At 43.6% G+C, this 26,491-nt stretch overlaps 1 protein-coding gene across 1 annotated transcript in view; it reads left to right on the top strand.

Moving 5' to 3' along the window:
* LOC135539862 (nck-associated protein 5-like) overlaps nucleotides 1-24,590 on the top strand; it is a 135,850-nt gene extending 111,260 nt beyond the window's left edge. The window contains exons 8-14 of the mRNA XM_064966046.1: nucleotides 2,460-2,552; nucleotides 8,553-11,854; nucleotides 14,575-14,743; nucleotides 14,850-14,928; nucleotides 15,030-15,317; nucleotides 15,566-15,708; nucleotides 17,664-24,590. Coding sequence (XP_064822118.1) covers nucleotides 2,460-2,552; nucleotides 8,553-11,854; nucleotides 14,575-14,743; nucleotides 14,850-14,928; nucleotides 15,030-15,317; nucleotides 15,566-15,708; nucleotides 17,664-17,909 — 4,320 coding nt within the window. The 3' untranslated portion in view covers nucleotides 17,910-24,590. The remainder of the gene's footprint in view (nucleotides 1-2,459; nucleotides 2,553-8,552; nucleotides 11,855-14,574; nucleotides 14,744-14,849; nucleotides 14,929-15,029; nucleotides 15,318-15,565; nucleotides 15,709-17,663) is intronic.
* The last annotated feature ends 1,901 nt before the right edge of the window (nucleotides 24,591-26,491 follow it).

The following is a 26,491-nucleotide window of genomic DNA, read 5'->3' as shown; positions in this document are numbered from 1 at the left end:
TAATTAATAACTTCATCATGCTCAAAGGGATATTCTGTTTTTTTTTACCCATCTACCAATAGGTGCCTTTCTTTGCGAGGCATTGGGAAACCTCCCTGGTCTTTGTGGGTTAATCTGTGTTTGAAATGCACTGCTCGACTGAGGGACCTTACAGATAATTGTATGTGTGGGATACAGAGATGAGGTCGTCATTCAAAAATCATTATTGCACACCAAGCGAGTCCATGCAACTTTATTATGGAACATGTTAATAAAGCAGATTTTTACTACTGAACCTATTTAGGCTTTGCCATAACAAAGGGGTTGAATACTTATTGACTCAAGACATTTCAGCTTTTTTTAATTAATTTGTAAACGTTTCAAAAAACATAATTCCACTTTGACATTATGAGCTATTGTGTGTAGGCCAGTGACACATCTCAATTTATCCATTTGAAATGTAACAACAAAATGTTGAAAAAGTGAAGGAGTGTGAATACTTTCTGAAGGCACTGTAAAGGCCTTTTTAAGCCTCAAATACACTACAAGTTTGCATTTCAAGTGTGCAGGAAAATTCTCTGTGACAGTGATCAAATTAAGATCGTACATCTGTATCTAAACCACTGCCTTGCTTGTCTCCTGTTCATTATGATTATATTGCTGTTTTATCAAAGTTTTATATAAAAGTTAATAGGACCCATGTGTCATGCTGTTTCTGTTTCCTACCTAATAAGCACAGTGTTTCTAATTTTAATCTGTTTTCATTTGGGAGGGAGATGAGATGTTCTCCCTCATCTCTGTCACACGGATCTCATCACTGTTGTTGCTTAGGTGACTGTTGTCAAGCTGAAATGAAGGAAAGGTTATTTGTAGTTCTATTGAAGTGCAGCTAGTGATGTATTATGCATTGAGGTCCGATAGATGTTTAGATATCCCTTATTTTGGATTTATTTTATCCTAACTGATATCTAATATTAATTGTAACATGAACTGTAGCTTGGAGCCCAAAAGCTCTTTGGAGCTCTTACTCTATCCATTTTGGCCTTGTTGAAAGAACCCAAGGACAAAAGTGCTGCTGTCATAATATAGTTTTAGAATCCCCTGCTGATGTGTTTATACAGCAACTCTTAAGTTTCTAAGAATTTGGCTTCAAAAGAACAGAGGCAGAGATTGTCTTTGATAAAGATGTTCAGTGACCTTGGTAATATTTTTCATTTCTTTGTGTGTGACACAGGGCACCTCTTTCTCCACTTGTCTCCCTCTCTATCTGTCACGACCTGGCCATAGAGAGGCTTTTATTCTCTATTTTGGTTAGGCCAGGGTATGACTAGGGTGGGCGTTCTACTTTCTATGTTTTCTGTTTCTATGTTTTGGCCGGGTATGGTTCTCAATCAGGGACAGCTGTCTATCGTTGTCTCTGATTGGGAATCATACTTAGGTAGCCTGTTTTTCCACCTTAGTTGTGGGTAGTTGTCTTTGTTAGCGTCCTGTTTAGCCCTAGTAAGCGTCCTGTTTAGCCCTAGTAAGCGTCCTGTTTAGCCCTAGTAAGCGTCCTGTTTAGCCCTAGTAAGCGTCCTGTTTAGCCCTAGTAAGCGTCCTGTTTAGCCCTAGTAAGCGTCCTGTTTAGCCCTAGTAAGCGTCCTGTTTAGCCCTAGTAAGCATCCTGTTTAGCCCTAGTAAGCGTCCTGTTTAGCCCTAGTAAGCGTCCTGTTTAGCCCTAGTAAGCGTCCTGTTTGTTGTTTTGTTGGCAACATTTTCAATAAAGAGAAAATGTACGCTCACCACGCTGCACCTTGGTCTGGTCATTTCCCTGATGACGTTCATGACACTATCTCCCTCCTTCCCTCTCTCTTTCTTCAGCTCTGTTTATTAACCCCAACTCCTTCGGCTCTCTCTCTCTCTTTCTTATCAACTGTATTAGTATTCAAACCGCTACACGGTAGCGAGCGGATAGGAGAAAGAAGCAATCTGCGGCAGAAATCTCAAAACAGTATTTAATCTGAATAAATGTGCCCTGTAATTGCCAGGGCAGCAAAATGGCACATTCTCTATTACTGTAAATGAACATTTTAACTGTCCCCAACTCCCCCCAAATCTAACACCTTCTCCCTACCTCTCTTCTCCCACCACTCCTCCATTTTTCTGTATTCTTTAGTCGTTCTCTTTGCGTCTCTTACCTGTGGGGAAAAAATAAACATCTTTCCTCGCATACAGAGTGAGAGCCTCTGCCCCCGCCATCGCCTTTCTTTGTGATGAATATAATAATCATAAGGAAAATTGATGCCATCTCACTGCCGAAGCAATTTAATTACTCAGGGCTGAGATGGGAATGAAAAGAGGCTGGCCCGCTCCTTTAATGCCATTTTTATCTGTGTATTAGGAGGCAGGTTAAAGGAAATCAGGAGAGGGTGCAGAGAATGACAATAGTCAATATGGTGCCCTTACTGTCATTCCTCTCTCCCTGTTCTCTCCCGTTCCAGTTGCAGTTGGTGTCTGTCCCAGAGCAGGGCACAGAGCCCCTGACCATGGACAGTGACAAGCTGCTGGTGTCCCAGAGTCAAAGGGAACTCAAGGTGAGCAACTGACCCACACACAAACCCTGACCCCTGACTAAAACTTCTCTTTGACCATAGAATAACGAACACATATACTGGAGAAAAATATAAACGTAACATGCAACAATTTCAAAGATTTTACTAAGTTACAGTTCATATAAGGAAATCAGTCAATAGGCCCATCCACTGGGGTGCCAGGCCCAGCCAATCAATGACATTTTTTCTCACAAAAGGGCTTATTACAGACAAAATACTCCTCAGTTTCATCAGCTGTCCAGATGGCTGGTCTCAGACGATCCCTTAGCTGAAGAAGCCGGATTTGGAGGTCCTGGGCTGGCGTGGTTACACGTGGTCTGTGGTTGGAAGGCAGGTTGGATGCACTGCCAAATTCTCTAAAACAATGTTCGAGATGGCATATGTTAGCGAAATGAATATTAATTTCTCTGGCAACAGCTCTGGTGGACATTCCTGCAGTCAGCATGCTAATTGCATGCTCCCTCAACTTGAGACATCTGTAGCATTGTGTTGTGTGACAAAACTGCACATTTTAGTGTCTTTTATTGGCCCCAGCATAAGCTGCACCTGTGTAATGATCATGCGGTTTAATCAGCTTCTTGATATGCCACACGTCAGGTGGATGGATTATCTTGGCAAAGGAGAAATGCTCACTTAAAGGGATGTAAACAAATTGTGCAAAATGAAGTCAGTCAAATTCCACATTTAGTCATGGTAATTAGGCATCTCCAAGCTCTGATGCTGCTGATGGTTATTAGTAGCCCATCAAACTTGCTAACTGCCTGGTACTCAGCACTCTATTAGCCCTCTAATTCCTCTGACATCAATGCAAAGGTATTCGAAAAAATCTAATCAAACACTTCATGAGAGCCCATGAGCTCATGTTGTGCAACATTTCAATAGGCTATGAAATTGCGTGAGAAAACGGAGTGATGGCCTCTGAAAAGAGGAGGATCCCATCAGCTTTCGAGGCCTACTGTATTTATTTCTCAATTTTTCCTAATATTAAGCACATTGCTTCTCTTTACAACAGGAGTACAGCCTACCTGGCTGGGATGAAAATAAACCACGGGGAAAAGCGTTCTCCAGTCACTTTAAGTGCATAGATGACATGTATTTTTTCCAGCTGCCCCTGTTTCAATACAGGTGCATAATAATGGTCCATTCTAAATCAAAACAAATGTCACACATATGTTATTTAGTATATGTAAAGACAATATTAAATCAAGAATAGTCTGATGGGTGACAATATTAGCCTATCACTTGTGAATGTTCGAATCATAGTCTCACACCTCATGTAGCCTAGCCCCATAGGCCTATATGTTTTAATAAGGTTTGTATCATAACTAAAGTGGTTAAATAACTTCTTAAAATTAAGCACATGAAAACCACTTTACAAGGGTTGTGGAGCCTAACTGGCATAAAAGCAGCTTTCAGGTTTGGGGAAGATAATGTTTACTATAACAAGGCACCTTTATAATAAAAGCATTACATGCATTAATGCATTTGCGGTCACTTTTGATAATGGTGTTTTCCTGCTGCTCTTATGATGTGAAGAAATAGCCTAGTAGTTTATCAACATTTTAAGCTAAACGTTCTGATCAGCCACATTGCATAAAAAAGGTTTTTGATACTAGTGGTTGATTTAATTTGGGATCTATCGCATCCCACATCTGTCCCAGACTGTTTGTAATATGTGTTTCTCGCACGGAATAGAATAGGTCGACTTTTGTTCTATGGGGGATAGTAGATTGACATAGGCTAGTGCTTCTGCTGTTCATTAGGCCTACTCATCTGGCTGGCTGACGAAAAGTAAATGTGGACAGTTCTTCCAATATCTTCAATATGCACCTCGGAATTGGATAAGGACGCATGCAGTTGTGTCCCAGATGTGTCTGTCTTAACTTATACCCTGTGAGAAAGACCCGATCACGTGACGGCGAGCCATGTGAGTGAGAGACGCTTTGGATTGTGCAGCACACTCAGGGAGAAGGGCACAACGCAGCACTATGGGCCGCAAAAGGCATGGATTTTTTTAGGGTCTATTACGGCCACAAAGGGGACGCCGCCGTGAAATTCGAGGCATTATCAAGTGCTTATCAAATTGTGAATGAGAGACTATTTGAGTGTGGTACAGCCTGCGCAAAAAAAACTGAGCAGAGCTCATGCCTTTCAAGCAACTTTTTTCAAATCATCATTGGTCGCATCATGCAGCCTTACAATGTATTAAAAATCTAAACATACAACCCAACATTTGTAGAACTAAAGTTATATTAATAACTCTAAATTAAGCATGTAGGAGTACCTATTTCTTTGTTAACCGCTCATCACGTGCGCACTCCCTCAAATCGTTTGGAGAAAATATTTATATTTTATTCAGCTTTGTTCAATTCTATCATGTTTCTTTAGACCTGTCTAAAATAAATAATGGATTTATTGTGAAGGTGTAATAAGCTATATTACATGGATGTATTATTCTTTTTAAAAAGACTTGTGTGGAAGCCAGGAGATAGTAAATGTGTATGTTAATTAACTGTCAGTTACCTTGAGGCCGACAGTTATTTGCTTGACAATCACCGGCTGATGAAATTTCGTGACCACCACAGACCTAGCCAGATTGTGTTAAGGATTGTGTTAAGAACTGCAACGCAGCTGGGTTTTTCACGCTCAACAGTGTCTTGTGTGTATCAAGAATGGTCCACCATCCAAAGGACATCCAGCCAATTTGACAACTGTGGGAGGCGTTGGAGTGGAATGCTTTCAACACCTTGTAGAGTCCATGCCCTGACGAATTGAGGCTGTTCTGAGGGCAAAGGGAGGGACCCTTAATCAGCTCAGAAAACTCATATTTTGTTTACTTCTGCTTCACCAGCATTGGACACATTCTGTTAGTTATCATGGTTTATTTTCATACTCATACACTACAGTACATGATCAAAATTATGTGGATACCTGCTCATTGAACATCTCATTCTAAAATAATCATGGGCATTAATATGGAGTTGGTTCCCCCTTGCCTGCTATAACAGCCTCTGCTCTCCTGGGAAGGCTTTCCGCTAGATGTTAGAACATTGCTGCGGGGACTTCCATTCAGCCACAAGCATTAGTGATGTCGGTCAATGATGTTGGGCAATGACACCTGGCTCACTGTCGGCGTTCCAATTCATCCCAAAGGTGTTCGAGGGGGTTGAGGTCAGGGCTCTGTGCAGGCCAGTCAAGTTCTTTCCCACCGATCTTGACAAACCATTTCTGTATGGTCCTCGCTTTGTGCATGGGGGTAATGTCATGCTGAAATAGGAAAGGACCTTCCTCAAACTGTTGCCACAAAGTTGTAAGCACAGAATCATCTAGAATGTCATTGTATGCTGTAGTGTTCACATGGACTAACCCGAACCATGAAATACAGCCCCAGGCCATTATTCCTCCTCCACCAAACTTTACAGTTGGCAGTATGCATTCAGGCAGGTAGCGTTCTCCTGGCATTCGCCAAACCAGATGGTGAAGTGTGATTAATCACTCCAGAGAACGCGCTTACACTGTTCCAGAGTCCAATGGCGGTGAGCTTTACACCACTCCAGCTGACGGTTCACATTGAGCATGGTGATCTTAGGCCAAAGAACAGTTCTTGTGCTGATGTTGATTACAGAGGCAGTTTGGAACTCAGTAGTGAGTGCTGCAACTGAGGACAGACTGTTTTTCCAACGCTTCAGCACTCGGCGGTCCCGCTCTGTGAGAATGTGTGGCCTAACACTTTGCGGCTGAGCTGTTGTTGCTCCTAGACGTTTCCACTTCACAATCACAGCACTTACAGATGACGGGGGCAGCTCGAGCAGGGCAGAAATTTGATGAACAGACTTGTTGGAAAGGTGGCATCCTAAGACGGTTCCACGTTGAAAGTCACTGAGCTCTTCAGTAAGGCCATTCTTCTGACAATGTTTGTCTATGGAGATTGCATGGCTGTGTGCTCGATTTTATACATCTGTCAACAACGGGTGTGGCTGAATTAGCCAAATCCACTAATTTAATGTGTTCAAAGGAGGTTCCTCAGTGAACAAAGTCCATTCTCATTCCCAGTGTGAATTCACCCTCAAATTAATATCATTTAAAGGGGCTCGGCTCGCTCAATGTTCTAGCGCCACCATAACATTTTCTGCTTTTAAGGTTCCTGCTGTTTTGCCCCACCACTCACCGAAGTACCCCCAACGGCGCTCACCGTGCCCCCCTGTAATGTTCTCTCTTAAAATAGGCCAGTGTTATTGGTGCCCCAAGGAGCAGCACTAGACTCCTGCTGACAAATGACTGAGAAGCAAGTGGAAGACAGGAACGAGAGAGACCCAGTCATTTCAACCCTGAGGGCAACTGATTGGTTTCTTGTTATCAGGCAGAGAGAGAGGTGTCAAATTGAATATAGATTTTTGTTTCCCTCTGAACAAACACTCTCCCTATGCATTCCTCTCGTTCTCTCCCTCCGTCTCCACTCCTCCGTAATTCTGTGAAGTTGAGGCTTTATTTCCATCAAATCTCCTTGGCCAATGGTTTCTCTCTGGCCCCAAGTCTCAAAGCATTTAGTATACCATCCATATGGCTCTGGGATTTTAAACAAGAATATAGTGAGATGGAGGTTTTGGATCAATGCGGCACCCCTTAAGAGAACCCATACCACTAACCCATCACACACATTGAATGGAGTCCACTGTTGAAGGGCTACTTTACAACATAGATCCTCTCTCATGGATGCTGAGGCGGCAACTCAATATTAGGAAGGTGTAACCTAATGTTTGGTATAATCAATGTATATTCATGTTTTTGACTCCACGGTGCTTTTAATGGACCATAAGTAGAGAAATGTATTGACTGACTGACCGAATCCCATACAGTTCAGTTCTCCATCTCCATATCCTCAGCTAAGCTCTGCATCACTCCCAGCTCCCCTGATCCAAGTGCATCACCCGTCCAGATTGTATATATATATATATATATATATATATACATACTGCATATATATGGGCTTATCAGAGCTCCCAGGTGTAGACTGAGAATTTATTAGGTAGACGTAAATCATTGCATCAGAATAGGCACTTCTGCAGCGATGGCAGAGGGGTTTTCAAAGTCACCTCATTCGACTGGGTTTGTCAAATTTGCACGCAATGGCTCTTTGGGTTCACTTGGGAGAGATGGAGGGAGACTGAAAAGGGAAAACAATGCACAGTGTATGCTGAGGTAATCAAGTGGGCCCTAACCTGTAGAAACCAGGCCTGTTGCTTGGATTCATCAAATTTACATGCCATGGCTTTGGAGAATGCCAGTGGAGTAGTATTGGAAATAATGACAGGGGAAGAGAACGAATGGTCTGTGTAAGCTAAGCAAGTGGCTCTGTCTCACGCCCCTCTGTCTTAATTGGATAATCCCAGAGGTCCCCACTGGCGGTGACTATTTTAGTTAACAGATTGGCTCCTCTCCAAGAAGACGGGATGAGGAGGAGGGTAGAGGAGAAGTTCTCACTGATTACAGAATTAATTGCTTCTTTAATTAAAGATAAAGACTGCTTCCTAAGGTTGGCTGGCCATGTGTAACCAAAGTGACTTCAGTTGCCTCTCCACTCTTCTCTCCTTCATTCATTTATTCCTCCCCCTGTCAGGACAGGGGTGCTCAGCATTCTCAGGATGTCCTCTTTTGCTGTGACAGAGTCATTGGGGACTTGGGTGGTTAGTTCACTACAGTATGTTCACTTGAAACATGAGTTGCAGGTCCCCTCAAAAAGTCCTGAAGTATCGAAGCAAATGTTGTTTTGTTCTCATCAAAGTAAAAAGGAACCTCCACAATCGATTGTCAACATGAAATCAATACATTTGAGTCCTGCTGCACTATGCACGCAATGTGTTAGATGTTGGAGGCTATGTAAACTTTTCTTTAGATTTTAGCCATAATGTACTTAACTTTTTTAGTTTGTATTGTCTGATGAAGATGTAGTGGAGTTACAACCTGATGTCCTTGTTTATGCAGAGCAATGGGGACCACACACAGAACGGAACAGCCGGCTTGGCCCTGGCCCCTGCCACCTCCATAGAGGCCCTGTCTCCGTTCTTCAAAAAGAAAGCACACATCCTGGAAGTATTGCGCAAGCTGGAGGAGTCGGACCCCCTCAAGTTCCACCCCTCCTCCTGCCTGTCCCCACACCACGACCTGGGTCAGGCGCTGGTTTCCATGGAAAGAGACCAGATGTCCCTGATGTCCTCTGTGGGGTTACCCTCTTCTCAGCGCCTGGTAGCACATCCCTCGTCACGCTGCCACTTCTCCAGCTCAGACAACCATGATTATACCAACAGAGAAGGGGCTCTCCAGGATGACCATTCCCTGCACAAACAGCACCAGCACAGGGACTGCCAGTCCTGCCAAATGCTCTCCCAGAAGAGTAGCCTGGACAGCCTGCTGAAGTGTGCCCAGGTCCACGGCGCCGCACACCCGGGCAGAGTGGAGAGCCTCAACGGGCAGGCCTGGGCAGAGGACCAGGGGGCGTTGACACAGAGCACAGGCCTTCCCCAGGCAGCAGCTCTCCCCCACCTCCTCTCTACTGGCAGCACAAGCCAGTGCTACATGCACAAAACAGCAGTGGACTCTCTAGAGCAGCCTCCAGAACTTCTGGTTTCTTCTGATCCAATCTCCTCGCTAATCCAAGCCAACCTCAACGGGATGCTACGGAAGGAGACTAGGAACTTTCAAAGACACAAAGACAGGCATCCGTTTGGCAAACTGCTGCCTCGGGCTGAGGTGCAACCCTCTCACAGTGAGGATGTGAAGCACACGTCGCTGACCCAAAACAGGGACAGTCCGGAGGAGTGCTGCTACCTGGAAGAAGAGGCTGCATCAGTGGCACACAATGTGAACAACAGCCTGCACACCCCTACCTCACATACAGACCCTGTTGCCACGGAGACGGACCCAGGGTATCAAGAGGAGCAGGAAGTGAGCGAGCAGGAAGTGAGCGAGCAGGTCTGCAACGGGCTCTACTTCTCCTCCAATGAGACGTCTGTCTGCAAGAAGGTGGCGGTGGAGTTGTACTCTCCAGCCCCGGTTCCCGAGAGGACCAGCTCAGCTGAGGCCCTGCCTCCCTCTGGCAAGAGCAAGCTTGCACTCAGCCCCACCTTTTCCACAGGCCTAGGTGAAGTCAAGCCCTCCCCCATTTCCTCCCCATCCCGGCTGCTCAAGTTCCTGAAGATCCCGACGGGGATGAACCAGGCACAACCAGGCAACCCCCTCCGTCTAAGTCCCCAGCTCACCCGCAGCTCCAAGATCCCCTGCAGGAACAACAACAACTATGAGGTGTACCACTCACCTGTCCTGACCCGCAAAGCCACCACCACGGAGAGGGAGAAGCAGCTGTCCTCATCCCCCTACACTGCCACACACTCTGCCCCCACCTCGCCACCCAAGCCAGAGAACAGTGCGGGACCCCCTCCCACAGTCAAGGAGATAGCTTTCAGCAGCCACTTTGCGCCCAAACCCAGCCACAGTACAAAGGCAGCCCCCTCCTCCTCTTCTCACACACAAAGGGGCTCTCAGAAGGTGGCTCACTACGAGAAAGTCTGCACGTCAGATGGGACGCCCCAGTACCTCCCTTACACACAACCTGAGGGGCTTGTAGACAAGCAGCAGCAGGAGGAGAACCTCCTCAGCCACCCATCTTCACAGCACCCTGACTCATCCCCAGAACCAGATGACCAGGACACTGACCAGGACACTGACCAGGACACTGACCAGGACACTGACCAGGGCACTGACCAGGGCACTGACTCAGAAAGCCCTGTCTGGCACAAACCCCACCAACACTTCAGCCTACCCTCCTCGTACTCCGCCGCTGCTAGTAAAGCACACAGTAGTCGCCCCAGCTACTCCAGCATGAGGAACAGGCACCAGGAGCACCATGCAACTCTGGAGCCCAGTCAGCCAATCTGTGAACCCCCCCAGCCAACCCAGTCTGCAGCCAGGCAAGGTGACCGGTCGCCTGGGTCTTCCACCCCCAAGAGGCTGGTGCAGGGAAAACCCCAGAGTGAGTCCAGTCACCACCCATTCAAAGAGCGCCTGGCTGCTCTGGGGAAACTGAAGAGCACAGAGAACCTGCCAGTAGGCGCACAGCCCATGGACAAGAAGGATGCACAAAGTAATGTGGGTAAACCCCCCACCAACAATATTGAGAAAAGCAAGACTGCTGAAAGGCAAGGCGAGAGAACTGGGACAGAGCAGCACAGACATCAGAAATACACTGATTCCCTGGAAGGGAAGCAATACCCCAAAACCAGCCTCTGCAGTCACCCCAGGGTGCCAGGTCAAATACATGAATCAGGCGCCAAATCATCAGCTACCCCATCATCCATACCCAAAGCAGAGCAGGAGTCATCATTCTCTCCCCGGATATATGTAGCGAAAGCAGATGGTCCAAAGATCAAGATGGGCACATTATCCTCCAATACAGAGACCTCTTCCGTGGTTAGGAGCTATGGGAAGTGCCCCATCACCCGGAGCCACCACAGTAAAACTACCCCTAGCCCTCAAAACAGCCCCACTAAAGTTTCCTCAAAGTCCCCTTCAAAGGTCGGCAAGGCTTCCTCTTACCCCCGAGGGGTCAGGCCTGCTCACGAGGACCGTGCCCTGGCTCAGAGACACCTGCCCAGGCTGGAGGACAAAAGCAAACTCCTGGCCAGCAAGAAGAAGACCTTCGTCCATGCAGAGAGCTTCCCGCCTCCTCCTCCTCTGCCACCGCGGTCGTCTACTGAAGCCATCATGAAAAACGACAAGAAGCAGTACTCGTCCGGCCCACCAGTGCCCCAGTCGGCCATCGAGCAGAAAGTAATGCGTGGCATCGAGGAGAACATGCTTAAGCTGCAGGAGCAGGACCGGGGCCAGTTGGTTGAGCCCAAGCAAAAGGCTTCCAACGGCATCGCCAGCTGGTTTGGCCTGAGGAAGAGCAAGCTCCCCGCCCTCAGCCGTAAACCAGAAGTGTCCAAGCTCAAGAACAATATGTCATCCTCTCCTTCGTCGTCCTCTGCCTCCGGCGGAGGGGCTAAGGACTTTAAATCAGGTGGGCCCCGGAAGGTGGTGGAGAGCCTGAACATCTCCATGCTGATGGAGAAGGCAGAGGACCTGCGGAAGGCATTGGAGGAGGAGCGGGCATATGTGAATGGGGTCGGGATGGACCGCTCCGGCAGGGGCCACTCCTGTGAGGTGGTGATGGACCAGGCCCAGGGCCAACTGTCACTCATGTACAGAGGAGTGACCGCAGACAACTTCATGCAGCAGCTCCTCAACAGGTAAGAATGATAGGTGCTCGCTCTCACTCCGTAATGCCGCGAGCTTGTCCTAGGAATTCTGTTGCCCGTTCCTACTCGTCCGGCCGTTCATGGGCCCATTCCAAGTCTCCCGGCCACCCGTAATCTTAAATTATGTTGCTAAGATTTCATTAAATACATCAAAGTCTTGCACAAATGTATAATATTGCAGCCATGAGTGTACTGAATGATCATTACAAAATACAGTGCATTCGGTAAGTATTCAGACCCATAGACTTTTTCCACATTTTGTAAAAAATAATAATTATCCTCATCAATCTACTCACAATAACCCAAAAATGACGAAGCAAAACAGGTTTTTTAGAAATGTATGCAAATGTGATTTTTTTAAAACTGATACCTTATTTACATACAGTACCAGTCAAAAGTTTGGACACCGACACATTCCAGCCTCCGAAGTTGCAGCCCAAATAAATGCTTCAGAGTTCAAGTAACAGACACATCTCAACATCAACTGTTCAGAGTAGACTGCGTGAATCAGGCATTCATGGTCGAATTGCTGCAAAAAAACACTACTAAAGGACACCAATAATAAGAAGAGACTTGTTTGGGCCAAGAAACACGAGCAATAGACATTAGACCAGTTGAAATCAGTTCTTTGGTCTGACCAGCCCAAATTTGAGATTTTTGGTTCCAACCGCCGTGTCTCTGTGAGACGCAGAGTAAGTGAACGGATGATCGTCGTGGTTCCCATCTTGAAGCATGAAGGAGGACTTGTGATGGTGTGGGGTGCTCTGTTGGTGACACTGTCAGTGATTTATTTAGAATTCAAGGCACACTTAACCAGCATGGCTGCAACGGCATTCTGCAGCGATACTCCATCCCATCAGGATTGCGCTTAGTCGGACTATCATTTGTTTTTCAACAGGACAATGACCCAACACACCTCCAGGCTGTGTAAGGGCAATTTGACCAAGAACGAGAGTGCTGCATCAGATGACCTGGCCTCCACAATCACCTGACCTTAACCCAATTGAGATGGTTTAGGATGAGTTGGACGGCAGAGTGAAGGAAAAGCAGCCAACAAGTGCTCAGCATGTGTGGGACCTCCTTCAAAACTGTTGGAAAAGCATTCCAGGTGATGCTGGTTGAGAGAATGCCAAGAGTGTGCAAAGCTGTCATCAAGGAAAATTGTGTTTGTTTTACTACATGATTCCATATGTGTAATTTTATAGTGTTGATGTCTTCACTATTATTCTACAATGTAGAAAAACCCTTGAATGAGTAGGTGTATCCAAACGTTTGATTGGTACTGTAAGTATTCAGACCTTCGAAATTGAGCTCAGGTGCATTCTGTTTCCATTGATGGTCCTTGACATGTTTCTACAACTTGATTGGAGTCCACCTGTGTAAATTCAATTGATTGGACATGATTTGAAAAGGCACATTTCTGTCTATATAAGGTCCCACAGTTGACCGTGCATGTCAGAGCAAGCCATAAAGCTTGATGGAATTGTCCGTAGAGCACCGAGACATGATTGTGTTGAGGCACAGATCTGGGGAAGGGTACCTTAATTGAAGGTCCTCAAGAACACAGTGGCCTCCATCATTCTTAAATAGAAGAAGTTTGGAAACACCAAGACTGCTCCAAGAGCTGGCCGCCAGGCCAAACAAGGGAGAATTGCCTTGGTCAGAAAGTTTACCAAGAACCCGATGGTCACTCTCACAGAGCTCCGCAGTTTCTCTGTGGAGATGGGAGAACCTTTCAGAAGGACAACCATCTCTTTGTCACTCCACCAATCAGGTAGAATGGCCACACAAAAGCCGCTCTTCAGTAAAAGGCACAAGTCAGCCCACTTGAAGTTTGCTAAAAAGGCACCTAAAGAACTCTCAGACCATGTGAAACAAGATTCTCTGGTCTGATGAAACCAAGATTGAACTCTTTGGCCTGAATGCCAAGCGTCACATCTCGAGGAAATATGGTATGGTGAAGTATGGTGGTGGCAGCAGCATCATGCTTTGGGGATGTTTTTCAGCGGCTGGGAGACTAGTCCGGATCGAGGGAAAGATCAACAGATTAAAGTGCCGAGAGATCCTTGATGAAAACCTGCTCGAGAGTGCTCAGGACCTCAGACTGGGTCGAAGGTTCACCTTCCAATAGGACAACTACCCTAAACACACAGCCAAGACAATGCAGGAGTGGCTTCGGGACAAGTCTTTTCTTGTAAAGGCCCAGCCAGAGCCCGGACTTGAACCAGATCTAACATCTTTGGAGAGACCTGAAAATAGCTGTGCAGTGTCGCTCCCCATCCAACTTCACAGATCTAGTGATTATCTGCAGAGAAAAATTTGAGAAACTCTCCAAATACAGACAAGCTTGTAGCGTCACACCCAAGAAGACTCGAGGCTGTAATCGCTGCCAAAGGTGATTCAAAGTACTGAATAAAGGGTCTGAATACTTATGTAAATGTGATATTTCAGTTTTTTATAAATTCGCAAAAATTCCGTTATGGGGTATTGTGCATAGATTGATGAGGGGGGGAAACGATTTAATCCATTTTAGAATAAGGCTGTAACGTAACAAAATGTGGATAAAGTCTGAATACTTACCTGAATGCACTGTAATTACAAAACTTGCCACAGGGTTAAACTCTTTCTCGTATGATCAAATCTGATCTAATTTGATTAGTATATGTCGAAAACTAGTTCCCCTATGAGTTTGTAACTTCTTCTTTCTTAAGTCCCTCGACGTCTTGTTCTGGAAACAGGGTGGACGAGAGGGGAGCTATACCTACCACCTTTGGAATGGCACACAGACGCCTCTCCTTTGACTCGAAGAGGTCGCGGCCCATATTCGGTCACCAGAGGGATGGGATCAGCCACACAAAGAGCAGGGACGAGATGGACCAGGTAAACTCTCTTCTCTTTCTCCTCTTATACACTATAGACAAATTAATAAATGACACATCAGTAATATGTTTCAATCTTACGTGGAGTGTAACCCTTGTTGTTTCAGGCTTCTGAAATGATTGGCAAGGATGAGGTCACATCAGACGAGAGCTTGGCAGAGTCCATTAGTTCCCAGCACATTACAGGTGAGAGTCATAATAATGTCTGTCATCCATTTCCCTTGACTAACATTCCCCGTCTCCCCCTGACACTAGTCTCACTTCATTGTTCTTTCCTCAATGTTTAGGTTCTGGTGCATCCATGCGTACCCTCGACAGTGGCATCGGCACCTTCCCCATGCCAGACTATGCCAGTAATGCAGCAGGGAAGAGCATCACTAAGGGGAAGCCACATCGAGAGCAAGGGTTTTCAGGCTCCCAGGCGAAACATGGGGCCAAGATGAAAGTTTTGCGGAAAGCCCATACACTGGAGAGAGAGCTGTCATCTCTGGATGAAGTCAACCCATCTATCCTGTATGGCTCAGGACTGGAGGGAAAAGGTCCCAACATGCACCTGTCCAGCACCATCCATGAGGGTCAGCTTGGACTCTTGGACTTTGTATTCCCATAGGACTTGTTGTGTTTCCATATAGACCATTTCAATGCTGACAATTTACAATAGTGATTTAGATATGGTTGCGTAAGTTTGATCAATTCTGCAAAACCAACATTTTGTGTGTTATTAAAACTGTGGACTAACTATTCACACAAGCTTAAATCTTGAAACAAAACACCTGAGCTAAGCTCTGTTTTTACATCTTGAATTACATTTGTTCTTATGCAGACATTGATGCCTACGGGGCTCATATGCAAAATCCCCCAACCAAGGACTGGACCTTTCCCAACCTGAAAGGCTCTGCAGGAGTCAGTGATGTTTTCCTGGATGTGCAGGGAGACCCGGGCAGCCAGAGGACCCCCTCCAGAAGGGTGAGTGAGTCAGCGAGCTGAGTTCATCTCCATCGTAAAAAGAAATGTAGTACTCTGTGCTGACATGTGCCATCTTTCTCATCTACAGTGAAAAATGAAATGACGAAAGCTCCTCTCTTTATTAATATTTTAAGAGATGAGGCTGATAGAAAGACAGCTGGGGCCTTGATCACTTGTCTGTCAGTTGTCATCCCTTGTCAGCACTTTATACCATAGTCCCATTAGCTGACATTATTATCCTCAGATTCTGCCCTCCAACAAGAGAGAGAGACGGAAGGAGGGATGAAGCGGAGTGCAATGTTAGTTATCTGCATTTAGATTGAAAGACGTCTAACTCCTCATGCCACTTCTCAGGGATGGGGATGGGGGAGGTGGGGGTTGCTGTGGAAACGAGATGGAGAAGGGGTTTTGACGAGTGATGGGATCTTCAGCTTACTGACTCTGATCTTTTCAACTCGTTCAGCCACTCCCCGTCTCCCCCTGACTCGTTTCGTTCATTCGATTCAGTAATGCCCAGAGCACTCAGGACCCCCTACAGGCGAATGATGAACTAAAAACTCAAAGGGTCATGATTCTGCAAGCCCCCCTTTCACCATAAGGGGCTTATTGGAGCAGTTATTTGTGACAGAGACTTGTAAAAGTGTGTTTTAAACAATGTACATACGTGATAGCTAGGCATAAAATAAGATTATTTCTTGATTCCTTTGAAACGAGGTCTAGTTGTGTCCGCAACCGGACTAGATTGTGAAAGATTTTTGGTGGAATGCTTGACAAATGTACACTGTTTAAAACACACTTTTACATACAAGTCTCAGTCATAATGAACGAGGCACAATCATGTCTCTCAAGTCAAAAAGAGTTTTGACTAACTTGTTTTTTACTCTCTCCCTTTGAACGGGCTGTGTTAATGGCAGCCTGGACTGAAATGCACAGCAAGTTCCCTCCAGACACTCCTTTGCTTTTCTTAAGAAATTACAACAAGAAAGTTCATGGGGGGGAGTATGTTTTGTTGGGTTTCCATCCAATTTTTGGAAAGATTTTCCAGCAATAAATTATTCTAACATTTGCACAAAGAAATATGTGCATTTTCTCAGCAACAGTGTGTTTCAAACAAAGTCTTTTTGCAAATAAAGAGCTGTGCACAATGACCTAGCTAGTGCATATAAGAATCACTTCGTCGTATAACTTTTCATGTACCGATTTTAATGGTTTTGTCTCAGACCTGCGAAAAATGGCAAGTTTGCCCACTCATCTTGGCACGTGCTCACAGATACAGTGTAGAGGGTACATTTTGAGATGATGAATAAAAGCTAGATCATTTTTATTTGTCAATTGGCAGTTAAGCAGCGATCATCATGTCACCACCATACAAGTTAAGACCCTCGATATTTATTGGAAAGGAGCATCAATCTTATGACAGTGCACATTCACCACCATGTGAAGTTCATATAGCTTATTTGATCGGTAGCCTAATAAACTGTGCATGCTTTTCCAAGTCATAGAGGCAGGACCACACAACATAGAATTACGTGACTGCAAATTTATCAACAATTGCAATATCAACATAATTCTATGGAGAAAAAAAAATGTTCACTGCCATTTGTCGCATGATCTCTTTCACCAACAAAAAAATTATCCACTCATGTGAAATATTCTTTTTGATGTCATTTAGGAAATTTACTGACATTAGGCCTGTTGTGAGTTTTTTTTTTATCCAACAGGTAGTTTACTACCATAAAAATGGTTGGCTGGAAACATGGTTACTGACAAAAGCATTTATTGAAGTGGCAGATATAAATGCATGTTTCCCTTCAACCTGGTAAATTTCACGTCAAAAGTAAAATAATTAACTATAGCATCCTTCTGATCCCTGTCTATCCCTACCATCCATATCCTCCCCTTTTCCCCATCCACCCTCCCCCTTCTTCATGTGCCCACCTTTCCTCTCCTCCAAGAGTTTGAAACAGTGTGTCCCCCAGGGCCCCCTGGCTGCTGACCAATGCAGCCTCCCCCTGCCACCCCAGACGGGGCTCAGCACACGGGGTAAGGGGAGGATGCCCAGTGCCCCAGAGGTGGGGAAGGACGGAGGGCTGGAGCTGGTGAAGGAGAGACCAGAAGATATCATGTCCCCGAGAGAGACGCCCGAATCCCTCAGTGACTCCCTCTACGACAGCCTGTCCTCCTGTGGCAGCCAGGGCTGACAGGCCCAGGTCCCATGAACAGAGAGGGGAGCAGAGAGAGAGACGGACCGACCGACACCCTTTAAACCCCTGCTATGAGGCACACTCATCCCTTCTTGTAGTGGTGGGGCCAGCCCCTGAGGCAGACGGAGTTGAAGTACCTCCTCCCTCTTCCACATACACCTCTTTCTGCTGACCCTCTCTGTGTTACTGAGATCTGGTTAATACTGCTGGAAAACTCTCCCTCAGGTTGACTGATGTTCACATGCATAATTTGAGGAACTAGGCTGAGAATCGGACATCGTTGTCCTCCAAGCAACAAGCATCATACGACAGACCAGCGCAACTCAAATGTACACACAGACACAAATACAGTTGAAGTTGGAAGTTTACATACACCTTAGCCAAATACATTTAAACTCTGTTTTTCACAATTCCTGACATTTAATCCTAGTAACAATTCCCTATCTTAGGTCAGTTAGGATCACCACCTTATTTTAAGAATGTGAAATGTCAGAATAATAGTAGAGAGAATGATTTATTTCAGATTTTGTTTCTTTCATCACATTCCCAGTGGGTCAGAAGTTTACATACACTCAGTTAGTATTTGGTAGCATTGCCTTTAAATTGTTTAACTTGGATCAAACGTTTCTGGTAGCCTTCCACAAGCTTCCCACAATAAATGGGTTAATTTTGGCCCATTCCTCCTGACAGAGCTGGTGTAACTGAGTCAGGTTTGTAGGCCTCCTTGCTCGCACACGCTTTTTCAGTTCCCCCCACAAAATTTCTATAGAATTGAGGTCAGGGCTTTGTGATGGCCACTCAAATACCTTGACTTTGTTGTCCTTAAGACATTTTGCCACAGCTTTGGAAGTATGCTTGGGGTCATTGTCCATTTGGAAGACCCATTTGCGACCAAGCTTTAACTTCCTGACTGATGTCTTGAGATGTTGCTTCAATATATCTACATAATTTTTCTTCTTCATGATATATTTTGTGAAGTGCACCAGTCCCTCTTGCAGCAAAGCACCCCCACAACATGATGCTGCCACTGCTACCCTTGTGCTTCACGGTTGGGATGGTGTTCTTCGGCTTGCAAGCCTCCCCCTTTTTCCTCCAAACATAACGATGGTCATTATGGCCAAACAGTTACATTGTTCTTTAATCAGACCAGAGAACATTTCTCCGAAAAGTACGATCTTTGTCCCCATATGCAGTTGCAAACCGTAGTCTGGCTTTTTTAATGGCGGTTTTGGAGCAGTGGCTTCTTCCTTGCTGTGCGGCCTTTCAGGTTATGTTGATATAGGACTCGTTTACTGTGGATATAGATACTTTTGTACCTGTTTTCTCCAGCATCTTCACAAGGTCCTTTGCACTTTTCACACCAAAGTACGTACACCTCAAGGAGACAGAACGCATCTCTTCCGATGCGGTATGACATCTGCGTGGTCCCATGGTGTTTATACTGGCATACTATTGTTTGTACAGATGGACTTGTGGTACCTTCAGGCGTTTGGAAATTGCTCCCAAGGATGAACCAGACTTGAGGAGGTCTACAAAAAAAATTCTGAGGTCTTGGCTGATTTCTTTTGATTTTCCCATGATGTCAAGCAGAGGCACTGAGTTTGAAGGTAGGCCTTGAAATACATCCACAGGTACACCTCCATTTGACTTAAATTATGTCAATTAGCATATCAGAAGCTTCTAAAGCCATGACGAAATTTTCTAGAATTTTCCAAGCTGTTTAAAGGCACAGTCAAATTAGTGTATGTGAACTTCTGACCCACTGGAATTGTGATTCAGTGAATTATAAGTGAAATAATCTGTCTGTAAACAATTGTTGGTAAAATTACTTGTCATGCACAAAGTAGATGTCCTAACCCACTTGCCAAAATGATGGTTTCTTAACAAGAAATTTGTGGAGTGGTTGAAAATCGAGTTTTAATGACTCCAACTTAAGTGTATGTAAACTTCCGACTTCAACTGTACACACACACAATAGGGTTGGGCGGTATCCAGATTGTCATACCTTCATACCGACCTTGTGTCATACCGGGATATTTGGTAATATTGGCACTGGACACAAGGGGCACTATTTTCAAACCCCACTAAACCTAATCCGAAGGTTAGCAATGCTAACAAGTACATGTCAAGTCCCATAGAGAATGCTAAATAAATGCTAATAAGCACTTTGCGAACATTTTATACAGTCTCTGACCTAAACTGTTTTCAGGACAGATATCCCAGCTCATAAAGTTATATGCTACTCACTATTTGCTGCATGCACAAAACAAACATTATAAAGCAAGGCTCTTGATCCAGGATGGGATTTTCTACTGTTACTGGCAAGCAAATCTTGATTTTGGAAGAAGCTAACCACTTAGCTAGATCGCTAACTAGCTACTGCAGAAAATTTAGCACATTTTGGACAGGTAACTTAATAGTTATAAGATATCTAGCTGGCAAACATTTAGTTGTGAATTTAATACTTTAACTAGATGTGCTGCACAATAGTGAGTGACTCACAAGGCTTCGGTCACTGTGTGCTTGTAAACAAACACCAAGTGTCTGGGTACTACCAGTAAGCTTCATAATTAATAATTATGTAACAGGTGAAATGAAGAATGCGACTGTATTGAAAAACCATCCCGTGGCTATTTCCAAATACCCCGGTATACGGTATACTGCCCAAGCCTAACACACACCAACGAGATGCATGGAAAAAACATCACCTAGTTCGAGACAGCCACACGCTCACTATGGCCTGGATCTGAAGAATCGTTGTTAAATCATGTAACTGGGATCATTGGTCCCCAAGAAGTGGCTGGTATCAGGGGTTTATCTTGTCTGCCCTGGATGTAGACAGGTTTCGGTCACATAGAACTGGGTTGCCTTTAACGCCAGAAAAAAATAACATGTTACCGTCCATTAAATGTGATGCAATGTGGTGATTGATCATAAATATGTCATAGACTTCCATGGTTTCAGTCGTAATTTTATTTTTTTAAAGCTGTTGTGCTTTGTCATATGTTATATATCATGTTATTTTAACCCTTTACACTCATACACGTATACGGGTTGAAAATAGCAGATTTGGGCACTGATAAACGCCTAAATTGGAATGCAGTGGCTGTAAAGTAACATGCTAGACATAACGTCGGAGCTCTGGCTCTGTGCTTGACAGCGCTGTATGGGTTTTGACTGACAGCCATTCTGAACTTGAGCACCTCCCTCGACAAGAAGTTGCCCCCATCCCTCGTGCTAATTGGGCAACCTTTGCACATTTTTGTTGTCTGAGTGAGGGAAATTCTGTAAATGAAGAGGACTCGATGTATTTTGAAAGATGGATTATAATAAATACAGCTTTGATGTCATACAAGCAAGCCAAACACCCATGAATCCAAATGTGCACTTCACATTTCCATAGGATAAAACTCATGTCATATACAGTGTTAACTTTAGGATCAATATGTTTGATGTACAGTTACAAGATGTTCTGAACAGAATAAACCTATGTTTTGTCTATTGTGTAGAAAATGTCGCAGCACACGAACTCATGATTCCTTTCGATGCGCACCAAAATGACGATCTGTTTCCCTGAATTCCATTGTAAAACCCTAACACTGTAATGTTGTATTTTATAACTTATCTAGTCATGTTGGTAATAGAATAAGCTTTCAAATGATGCCCACCTGACCCAGATTGCAATTTATAATGAACTGTTTTTGGATTGCATTAACAACAACCGTAATTGTGTGAGGGAGGGGATGAGGGGTTGCGTTCCAACCTAAACAACTACAAATGTGCTTGCTTTAGTTCCTGAACGGCACAGCTAGGAGAGCTCACATAGCACCTTTATAGTTGAAGACTCTTATTTGAGAAATAAAAGTGCATTGAAATTACTTAGGAACTGTGCACACTTTGGAGAGGTGTGTAGCCACTCAAACCATTGTCATTGTTTTGTCTTATGTTGCACCTACCCCACAATTTCCAGGAATATTCTTATGTTACTGAATGTATCCAGAGTGTTTTCAGATTTCGTTCTCAATGAATGCAGCTAAAAGTAAAATGCTCATATAATCGAGTGTAATGTTTGGTTTCAGTCTTGTGTCAGATGAACTGTTGTCCTCACCTTGGGTCAACTAATTTCCCATAATCTTCAAACTGTTCCCTTTCACTTGCTACTATTTTGCTATGCATTTCATATTTCTTCTGTAAGAAACATTTAAATTGAGCCCTATCCATCTAGGCCAATTCCCATGAGTGTAAAGGGTTAAGTTTTTTTTTTAAGTGTGGGGATGTATGGATCGATGGATGAGTGTATGTGACTGAGACTTAATGCAGTGTCTCCATGATAGCTTTGACCAGTTTCCCTGAAGCTGCCATATACTGTACTGTATCACAACTTACTGTAACACTGACAAAGAAACCGACCTAACATCTGGACTAACAGATAGTGGCGGATCAAGACAACAGCCATTATATTAGCCTTATGACCAGATATTACCTAGTAGTGTATGTGTTATGGACAATGACATTCTAAGAATCTCAACCAAGAGTCAAATGTTTTACATGTGTTTGATCCATTGTCAGACTGTTTTACGTAGTGAAACAGTTATGTCAGGAATAATGCCATTATAACAGCATTATAAAGGCAGCCTGTGACTGCCACCATTAAAAATGTAGTTCTCAACTAAGCTGCCATTTAATACTCAAAATGAGAGTTTGACATGCTGAAAGAGTAAACAAGTAACAGGACTCATCCACCTTTATACTGACTATAAACTGAGTTTGCATAAATGGTCCAGGATTCAATCCAAGGCGTGTTCAAGAGCAGCGTAATGTAACAGATTTTTAAAGATACTGCTTGCTTTATCTGACATGTACAGTGTTTACCATGAATGCGATCTCTGTAAACATCATGGAAATGCCTTTAAAGGGTGCATTGTCGACTGTTTAGTCCGCAGCTCTGTAACTCACCTTGGATTGAATCCCTACTATAGTCTTCTGACATTTCGTTTGGCACAGGGTCCATCTTTATTGTGCCAGAAAAACGATAACCCTACTTTGGGTCCACAAAATGCTCCACTAAAGCAAAAATATATATGTAGGCCTTCCTTGTGAAGGATTAACATAGAGTAGTTACTTACTTCTGCAATATGGGCCAATGTTTGCCTAAACAGACACACATTCAATCAATTTACTGTTGGCCAATTAAGACAACATATGTGCTATTCAATCACTAGTGCTGTACTGCAGATGATACAATAAAGTGTTTAGGTAGGCTTACAGATGTTTGTTGCAGAAGGAAGAGTATTGTGTTTCTACACACATTTAGCATTTGTTAGAATCGGAGGTTATGCTAATGGTGAAGTGCTGTATGTAAATGTGTTTTAAATTCTCTCTGTCTGCCAAAAACATGTTTTTTTTAATGTTCAACTGTGGGTCGTTTCAGGTTGTGGCAACCCTGTCTGTGGCTAAACCCCTATCGCTTTTTTGGTACAGTTTCATTCTTCTTTTGCGAACAGAATATAAACTGATAGGAGATCCTAGCCCATTAGGGAACTTTACTGCTTCTCAAATGGCACCCTATTCCCTAAATATAGTGCACTACTTTAGTCAAAATAAGTGCACTATAGGGAATGGGGATCCATTTGGGACACAGCCCTTGTTTAAATGCCCAGTTCAGAACAGCACCAAGAGACACTAAGGGGCGGCAGGGTAGCCTAGTGGTGAGAGCGTTGGACTAGTCAACCGTAAGGTTGCAAGTTCAAACCCCCGAACTGACAAGGTACAAATCTGTCATTCTGCCCCTGAACAGGCAGTTAACCCACTGTTCCTAGGCCGTCATTGAAAATAAGAATTTGTTCTTAACTGACTTGCCTAGTTAAATAAAATAAAATAAGAAGGACATGGACTCCTCCCTCCCTTCCTGCCCATGTACTTGATTATGTCCTCATAAGTACACTGAACAAAAATATAAATGCAACATGTAAAGGGTTGTTTTCATGAGCTGAAATAAAAGATCCCCGAAATGTGCCATACGCATATTTCTCAAATATGTTTACATCCCTGTTAGTGAGCATTTCTCCTTTGCCAAGATAATCCATCCACCTGACAATTGTGGCATATCAAGAAGATGATTAAACAGCATGGTCATTACACAGGTGCACCTTGTAATGGAGACAATAAAAATACACTCTTAAATGTGCAGTTTTGTCACAACACAATTCCACAGATGTCTTAAGTTTTGAGGGAGCATACTATTGGCATGCTTACTGCAGGAATGTCCACCAGAGCTGTTGGCAGATAATTTGTTAATTTCTCTACCACAGGCAATGTTGTTTTAGAGAATTTGTCAGTTCAGTAATGTGAAGGAGATGTGTCATGCTACATGAGGCAAATGGTGGTCACACCAGATATAGACTGATTTTCTGATCCATGTCCCTACCTTTTTTAAAGGTGACCAACAGATGCATATCTGTTTACACAGTAATGTGAAATCCATAGATTAGGGCCTAATGAATTATTTTCAATTTACTGATTTCCTTATATGAACTGTAACTCAGTAACATAATTTAAATTGTTGCTTGTTGCATTTTATATATTTGTTCAGTATAGGTCCATCCACTTCAACTTCATAACACCCCAGAAACTCCTTCAGGGATAAGACATCCTTGTGCTTCCAAACTCTGAGCTTTCAGAAGCTTCTTTCAAAAACGACATGAATTTGACCTTTTTCTAGTTGAAAATTATTCATAATCCCACTTTGAACCTTGCCTTTCCTCCTCTCCCCCTTCTGAGTTAAAAAGAAACGACTCTGTTATACTATGAAAATGGAGATCTGACTGTTACTGTATACACAGTCCTCTGTGAGAACAGATAGATTTCAGTTGAAGAGGTAGTCTTCCAAAATATCTGCTACCATTCCACCCTTTCAAGCCCGTCTGGTTTATGTCAAAATTAAAACAAGGGTTTGACATGAAGGCCAATCGCTTTACAATCATCTCATAAAACATCCTGTGTTCTACGTTGTGGACAAACCTCCAAAAACATGGGTCATGCCTCGGTCAGGAGTCTTAGCAACACCATGTACAATAACCATGCCAATGCTGACTAGTATGGAGTGGCGTGGCGATGTCGTGGAATCTTTACTTAGTACGTTTGCTTTATGGACTCGCGATTTATCTCTATCTGTTGTATTTATGTACTTATTTATTTTTTAGGTCAAATCATACTGAAATGAAATTTTTGTTTCTGTTGAGTCATTGACGTTATTGCTGTTTTTATTCTGATACCCGTTATTTTTGTACTATACTCTTATTTTATTCTATTGAGTGAAAGGTTATTTTCATCAGAGGCCTGTCTTTTGTTCTGTTGTCTGGGGTATTCTCATTTTATTACTCATGTATTTGTAAATAGTATTTCAAGGTGTTATGTACATAGAATTTCCACCAGATCTCAAATGAAGCCATAAACCGTAATGTATTTTATCCAGGCAGTAAAAACACAATGATGATGATTATGTTCATTTTATGCCTCTAAACAAATGCAAGAACCCAACAAATAAAAATCTCTCTGAGCTCGCTTGACATTCTTCATTTATTCATTGAAGACTATTGATTGAAAAGCTAACCTGCTATGTATATAATATCCACAAAGCATCAGGGCCTGCTATTTTGACACAAACAAAACGTTCTTGCTGTTTCAATACTCTGCATATGCAATACTCTGGATTAGGGTTGAGTCGGGGTTAAACATAAGGCTAGGGTTAGTGTTATGTCAAGTTATGGTTGTGGTTGTGGTTGAGGCTAGAGTTAAGGTTGAACCGGGTTGTGGCCATGAATCTAAGGTAAGGGTTGTGGTTGAGGCTAGGGTAAGGGTTGAACCTGGATGTGGACATGACGCTAGGGTTAGAGTTGTAGTTAAGGGTTCGAGTTGAACCGGGATGATGACATGAAGCTAGGGTTAGGATTGTGGTTAGAGCTAGGTTTCAGGTTGCAAAGGAAAGGTATATTACTAGAATCCTTTGAAGTTTACCAGTAAACTACCAGAATATTGGTATTTTTCAACAACAACAAAAATGATTTTATCAGATGACATCTAGTGATCTTTTTGGGTACTTCCGATTATTAGATTTGACATTTTAATCATTTAACAGACAATTTGGGGATTCGAACCAGCGAGCTTGCAGTTACTGGCCCAACGTTCCTAACAGCGAGACACCTGTGATAATGATCACAAAAATACAATGGCAAAGCTGTAAAACACTAAACTAAATATAAACCATCAACTTAGTGAATACCATCGTTATTTAATATGAGGGTTTCAGCATGAAATACTGTATCTTCTTTTTTTTTTTTACACACTTAATTCTTTTACTATGTTCATATCTTTGTTGTAAATGTTTTGGTGCCAAACTGGTGGCACTTGTGAAAAGTCAATAGTCTGCATAGTTAATTGAAAATAATGGCAGTATTTCATAAAAATTACTTATGGTAAATTACCTGTATCTTTGCAACCCTGATTGGGTGCTGACTGTGGTGGTGGGGCAGCCAGCTAAAAGAAACGGAGCGTAGGGGTTGGTAATGTTCTCTAGTTAC

Source organism: Oncorhynchus masou, chromosome 5, assembly GCF_036934945.1.
Source record: "Oncorhynchus masou masou isolate Uvic2021 chromosome 5, UVic_Omas_1.1, whole genome shotgun sequence".
Lineage (NCBI taxonomy): Eukaryota > Metazoa > Chordata > Actinopteri > Salmoniformes > Salmonidae > Oncorhynchus > Oncorhynchus masou.
The sequence above is the reverse complement of the archived record's forward strand: the minus strand, read 5'-3'. Positions and strand labels throughout refer to the sequence as shown.